Source organism: Symphodus melops (genome assembly GCF_947650265.1).
Source record: "Symphodus melops genome assembly, chromosome: 17".
Lineage (NCBI taxonomy): Eukaryota > Metazoa > Chordata > Actinopteri > Labriformes > Labridae > Symphodus > Symphodus melops.
The window spans coordinates 5,213,560-5,220,102 of record NC_136707.1 but is presented as its reverse complement, the minus strand read 5'-3'; the positions used below and the strand labels follow the sequence as shown (position 1 = coordinate 5,220,102).

The 6,543-nt window shown below is 42.4% G+C and overlaps 1 protein-coding gene across 1 annotated transcript; it reads right to left on the bottom strand.

Moving 5' to 3' along the window:
- Positions 1-301: 301 nt before the first annotated feature.
- On the bottom strand, positions 302-6,509 carry adsl (adenylosuccinate lyase). Its single transcript, XM_079366176.1, has 12 exons — positions 6,161-6,509; positions 4,479-4,682; positions 4,277-4,321; positions 3,903-3,982; positions 3,555-3,726; positions 3,426-3,472; positions 2,507-2,597; positions 2,311-2,380; positions 2,049-2,196; positions 1,551-1,731; positions 792-968; positions 302-479 (listed from the first exon to the last, which is right to left on the bottom strand). The coding sequence occupies exons 1-12, from the start codon at positions 6,302-6,304 to the stop codon at positions 393-395; spliced, it is 1,446 nt and encodes a 481-aa protein (XP_079222302.1). The 5' UTR covers positions 6,305-6,509; the 3' UTR covers positions 302-392.
- Positions 6,510-6,543: the final 34 nt, after the last annotated feature.

Here is a 6,543-nt window from a genome sequence, read left to right as displayed (position 1 = left end):
GTGGTGGTATATAAGTATTGCAGTTCTGTCCAAGATAAATTGTACAAGCTCAGACTGAATTCACTCAGCTTCTCTCTCATTCTTTGAGCTGAAGCAAATCCAAGTTAAATAGTTGTTTTTTTACGTGTTAAGGTTTAAATCTCTAAACGTTTTTATTTGTAATGAAAAAAAAATGAAATTACTTTTGATGCACCTCTCTAACCTGAAAGAAGCAAACAATATTTCACTAAAAAATGGACTCCAAGAAGACCAATAAATGTTTAACCGAGTAAGAACATCTACCACAGAAATGAAAACACTGTGAAAGAGATGCATGTATTCAATGACTGTTCTTTATTGAGGACACCCACCATGTTGAAGTCTCGCTGTCTTGGTGTGTTTGTGTGTGTGTGTTAGAGCTCGAGCTCAATCTTTACGTCCATCTTTGCCTTGTATGGCTCCAGCAGGGGGCGCACTTCTTCAGACAGAAACCTGGCCACCTGGATAAGAAGACAGAAGAGAAAAAGAAGAGGAAAGGATTTGATATCTTTCACACCAGAAGATTAACATTTCACAGAGGCTTCTGGAAGCTGTGTGCATCTTTTTATTGTAAGAATTAAAATGCCACGAGGTAACTAATACGCAGTGATACATTTACAGTTTAAAGAGCGCAGGAGGAGATTGTTTTTGTCAGAAGACAAGATCAGCAAAGCAATAAGACGACTGCTTATTTATTCATAAGAAAAACAATGTCACAACAGAAGCAAGGTGCTGCGAATACACTATTAAAAAGAAATCAGTTCATTTTTTACCTGCTGGGGAGCACGACCAATAAATGTTTTGGGGTCTAGTATGGTGTCCAGCTGCCCCAGAATGGGAGCAAAGTAGGCGTCTTTCTGGACTCTGGCCAGCAGGTCGTTATCACCGCCCTCCTGCTTGACCACAGCTGCAGCCTCCTGGGACAGAACACGGATCTTCTCATGGCAGTCCTTCAGGAGCAGAAAGAAAAGTTACTCTCTGCAACAGAAGCCCTTCTGTTGTCCATGACCAGTGAACATGTTAGTATCTCTATATGAACACTTTAATGCACGACAGATCTTTGAAATACTGAAAAAGAGTCATTTGAACTTGGCAGCCATCAGATCACATGTGAAGAAAACTTGAATGCAACTGTAAATGCAGGTCTTTATTATATCAAGTTGTCACTTCGGACCAGAGACAACTGCTCCTTCTCTCTGGATTGCCCATGTGAGGACAGCTCCCTCACTTTCTCTGGGGTTTTTTCTATTATGATGTTTTCCAAAGGTCTAATGAAGGCTACGAACGAGGCAACATGTTTATTTTCAAAGGACAAGTATTCTCTCAAGGCTGCCTTTGGAGACACTCAACAGATGAAAGTAGCTACCTGTTGCAGTAATAATGAGCGTTCCCCTTCTAATCTGTCATTGTTGCCTTTTTTTTTATTGCAAATACAGCTGCTGTGATGCAAGAGGAAAATGAAGTGATATTGTAGTAATGATACAGAGCACACTGAGCTATTGTTATGCTACAAACGTGAATAACAAGCGTACCTGTCTGTTCCCTCCGGCCTTCACCATGGCCATGATGATGTTCTCTGTGGCCATGAACGGCAGCTCGTGGCGGATGTGTCGCTCGATGACTTTGGGGTAAACCACCAGTCCCTCTGTGATGTTCTGCAGAGTGCTGAGGATTATGTCCGCTGTGAGGAAGGACTCAGGCAGGGAGATCCTCCTGCACACGAGTGACGGAAGTGAAATGAGAAAATATGTAGAGAAGAGAAAGTCGAAATCAAACAACTTCTTCCTTCAGACCTAAAGATACAAGAAACGATTCTGCCACCAGGGGGGGGCTCTCAATCAACACTACAGTAACAAAAGATGACGTAGAGGCTAGTGGGGAATCATGGGAGTTCTCTCTGCTACAAACTGTACGATTAAGTAACGGCACGTGTTGAATCATACCTGAACACCTCATATACATATATACATAAATATAAATGGCAGGAAAAAAGCCACAGATAACTTCAGTGAGCATCATTTGGAGCGAACCTGTTAGCGCTGTCATCCAGTGTCCTCTCCAGCCACTGGACCGAGGCGGTCTGCAGGGGGTCGGCCATCAGTGCAATCAGATGACGGGCCAGGCTACAGCAACGCTCTGCACGCATGGGGTTCCTCTTGTAGGGCATCGCACTGGAACCTGCAGGAAAGGGACAATTTAACACTGGCCAATGTGGGATTTGTTTTCCGCATTGTTAGATGGCATCTTATCGAGTTTCAAAAATGTGATCAACTATTTGGTGAGTAAATGTACCAATCTGCTCCTTCTCAAAAGGCTCCTCGATCTCTTTCAGGTTGGCGAGCAGGCGGATGTCTGTGCAAATCTGCAGCAGAGACAGAAATAAAGGTTCAGCTAGAGAAAGGGAAACCAAGCTGAAAGAGTTTAGAGTTCAAATTAACCCCTCTAGGTGGCAGCATTTCTCTACACGTTTCCAGCTCGGGTTACTCACCTTATGAACAGTTGCTCCCAAACTGGCCAGGCTGGACAGACAGTCAACGTCCACCTTACGACTGTATGTCTGCCCAGTCACCAAGTAGGCTCTGGGTAAAAAAGGAACAAAATCCTCGAGTGAAAAACAAATCCAGAGTTAAATGACAACAATTTGAAACTTCACTTTATCACCAGCTCTGCTCTTCTCGGACAGATTTAATATTTCAGAGACTGATAATGATTCAATTGAGGACAGAAATGCCCCAAACTGTTTCCACATTTGCACTCTGGAAATTTCTAGAAAACTCTAAATGTATCCGGAGTTGATTGTTCAGACATTTACCGGACAGTGGGAGAGTGTCGCTGTCGTATATAAGGGGGGGGATCGCAGGAGGCAAGACGTGAAAAGAACAACTTGGAAGTGGGAGACAAAGCAACAGAGTCCAAACACCATCGTGAGTACTCTGCCTTTAGTTCGACATGTTCAGAATATCAACAGTGGAGAAGAACGTGTGAGCAGAAAGCATAATGTCGCAGCTTCTTCATGTGCACACAGCATGTGATCGTGGGACGATAACAGGATATAAATATCACCAACCCCCTCTTGTGCGGTAAAATGTCATGAATATTTCCTGCTGTGTTCTCACATGAGCTCAACCCGAGTTGAGCTGATATATATATATATATATATATATATATATATATATATATATATATATATATATAACCCTGTTTTAGAAAGGCGATATATAAATAAAGTTTATTATTATTATCATTAATATATAACCGTGAGAGGCCGATATACACATGCAGATATATCACTCAGGTTTGAACCTTTCACACAGATTTCTTTTGTTTAACTTAAAGAAAAATGGAAATTCTAGTGAATGTTAGAGGGAAGGAATTGTAACTCTCCTCCATTTCAGTACAGGACTTACTTTTTGAAGCCGGCCATCTCTGTCACCATCCTGTCGAGCTCTTCCACCTGGTGAAACGATTAGACCTAAAATCAGGATTTATGCATTTATATATCTTTCACCGCACATCTGTTTGTTGCTGGTTTTTACCTTGTCGTGTTCCCCCTGAAACAGCTGCAGGAAGCTAGCCTGGGTACCCGTGGTCCCCTTGACCCCTCGGAAACGCAGGTCGTCACGGGCTCGCTGCAGATTGCGCATGTCCATGGCGAGATCCTGCAGCCACAGACATGCTCGCTTTCCCACCGTGGTCAACTGGGCAGGCCTGCGAGGGAAATTAAAGAGGAAAAAATATGAAAGAAGTATGGATGTAACTGACTCCGGATTTACATCGTCGAATCTGATTGGTCAGATTTTGCTTAATGTCGAGTGATCATTTAATGTCTTTTTGTTTTTGCACTCATTGCTCATCACCATCATCAGCTGTGCACTCAGACTCACTGGTAGTGTGTGAAGCCAAGTGTAGGGAGGTCAGCATATTTCTCTGCAAAGTTTGCCAGTCTGTCAATGACTCTGGCCAGCTGTGGGGTTAAAAAAGGAGCAAACGGTATTAGCACGCAATCATTGAATAGACTTTTACAACACAAACTAAGCCCACATGTTAATGACCTGATTTCTGTTTGTATTCATTGTGCAACGAGAGAAAGAAACGCAGATTCATTATTTCTACATTGTTGACTTGTTATTGAACAGCTGAGGCTTCAGAGGAAAGAAAAAAAAGAAAAAAAAGAGCTACTTCAGCCTGATTTCCATCCATTTTATAGTTGCACAACTGGGTGGGTGTGCGTGTTTTCTGGCAAACAGCTGAGCCTCACCTTAGGCAAGACGATGTCGAATCCATCACGCAGCATAATCAGATCCTGAGGCAGAAAAACAAACAGCTCTGAGAGGAGAACAGCTTAAACCCAATCCAGAGTTTGATGTTCCACATGTGCATTATTGTTGTTTTTTTTAGATAAAACATCATAGATCATGTGATCACATCGTTGTGAGTCGGTGCATTCAAATCATAATTACAGTGTTATCTCCCACGTAGCAGGAGGTGGCACCGAGGTGAATGATGGGAGCGGCAGTGGGGCAGCAGTGTGCGAAGGTGTGGACGTGGGCCATGACATCGTGCCTGAGCTTGCGCTCCTCCTCGGCCGCCATGGCGAAGTCGACGTCCTTTTCGTGGCTCTCCATCTCCTGAATCTGAGCGTCAGTGATGGGCAGACCCAAAGCCTGAGCAGGAGGAGAATGGAGACGGTGAGACAGGGTGAAAACAACAACAGTGATGATTCCACTGGCGAATTTGATAGTTTATTTAATTCTGCATATTCACTATCTCTTATATATTTCTACTGTTGAGCATGTTGTACACATTACCTGTTTGAAACATCTTATTCCCCCCCATGAAGTCATTTAACAAGGGGAAAAACCTGTTTTCTATAACCCATGTGATGTTTTATTTGTTGATACAGTATTGATAAGAACATTAGATGGAATAAAGCTTGACAGTTTCGACATGTTTGACTGTGTAAATGTTATTCAAAGGATGCTTTCTAAAACACACAAGTACAGAAAACATTAGAATACAACCAATCATAGTGTGATGCTCTGCGACACGCTGCAGACATGTACATGTAAATGTGATTGTAGGCCTGCTGATACGATGGAAATAGCGACACAACAACTAAAATGTCTCGAAAATGTTTCTTTTAAGAAGCACGAAGGCTTCAGAACTTATGTTGGACTCGGTTTAAGCTGTTAAAGGGGGCAGCGTCTCAGGGGGGCGGTCTCCTCTTACTGACATTCTCTGCATGCTATTTTCACACACAATCCACACAGGCCTGACTTCACTTTGCACAGGCCAACACTGACCCTCTGTGTGCATCCTCTCAAAGTACAGAATATTGGTCAGACATGGACTCTGATCAGTGTTGATTGGTGTGTGTGTGTGTGTGTGTGTGTGTGTGTGTCAGATCATGTGAAGGCCTGCATGTGAGAGAAGGTCTGTCATCAGTTAGCCCCCCTCTGTCATTTTTAAATGACAGACAGGAACCACTCAGAGGAATTAACATTTTAGCAGCTGAATTACCAACAGAGTCAGATATCATTCAATTAAAAAAAAACATGCTTGGTTAAATTATTAGGTGTTTAGGTGCCTCTGGAATATGTGAACTATTGTGATGTTCACATATTTCAGAGGCACTCTCTGAAATTATTAGGCAACTCTAATATAAACTATTTCATGCTTCTGTTTTTGCCAGTTCTACCTTGTAACAGAGGTTTTTAGTTAACTCAATAAGAAACTTCAGGTAGTATAAATAATAAAATATTTACAAATGTATGGGGTACAATGACACTATATTGTAATTATTACAAACAATGTATGTAGTTTTGGATACATTTCAAATCTTTAAAAAACAATAAAAAACAAAAAGTTCTATAATATGAGAATTCAAATTTTCATGCACAACTTTTTTTTGCATGCTTTTGAGTTGTGCATCATGTTCAAAAGGTCAAGACAACCGTGCAGAAAGTTCACTGTCTTGGTCTTCAAACTATTTTTAGAGTAAGGAACTTGATAGGGCTCTCTGAAGGTCGCAAACTTTATTTCAGGAGGACTCACAGAGAAGGAAAGGTTGTATTTTTAAACACAATTACAGACAGTCTCCACCGGTGTTTGCAAGTATGTGTCTCCTTCTAAAGTGTCGAACCTTCTCAGCTTTAGCCAGGTAGATCCACAGCTTCCTCCAGGTGGTGAATTTCTTCCTGTCGCTGAAGTTGTAGGCCATCTCTTTGCTGGCATACCTCGACACCAGCGGGGATCGGTACTTCATGAACTCGTCTGCTCCCTCCATGTTTGTAAGACGAAGTGGTGTACGCAAAGAAACACACACACAAAAAGATAGAGTCTGACCTGCACTTGCACCAACACACACTAGCTTCCCAAACTAGCCACGCTCCCTGCTTGTAGCATCACATGGACGAAGGAGCGACGTTTTACGACATTGGCAGTCGACGTACAGCGTGAGGTCCGCGTATGATGACAGGTGTAACGGTTTGCGGCAGAGTGGCGCCGATGTGTAATCGACCTAAA

Coding starts and splice junctions, on each gene's coding strand:
- adsl (XM_079366176.1), bottom strand. CDS start 6,304: ATGGAGGGAGCAGACGAGTTCATGAAGTACCGATCCCCGCTGGTGTCG. Junction 3,983..4,276: donor TCGACATCGTCTTGCCTAAG/GTGAGGCTCAGC, acceptor TTAACCCCACAG/CTGGCCAGAGTCATTGACAG. Junction 2,381..2,506: donor TGGGAGCAACTGTTCATAAG/GTGAGTAACCCG, acceptor TCTCTGCTGCAG/ATTTGCACAGACATCCGCCT.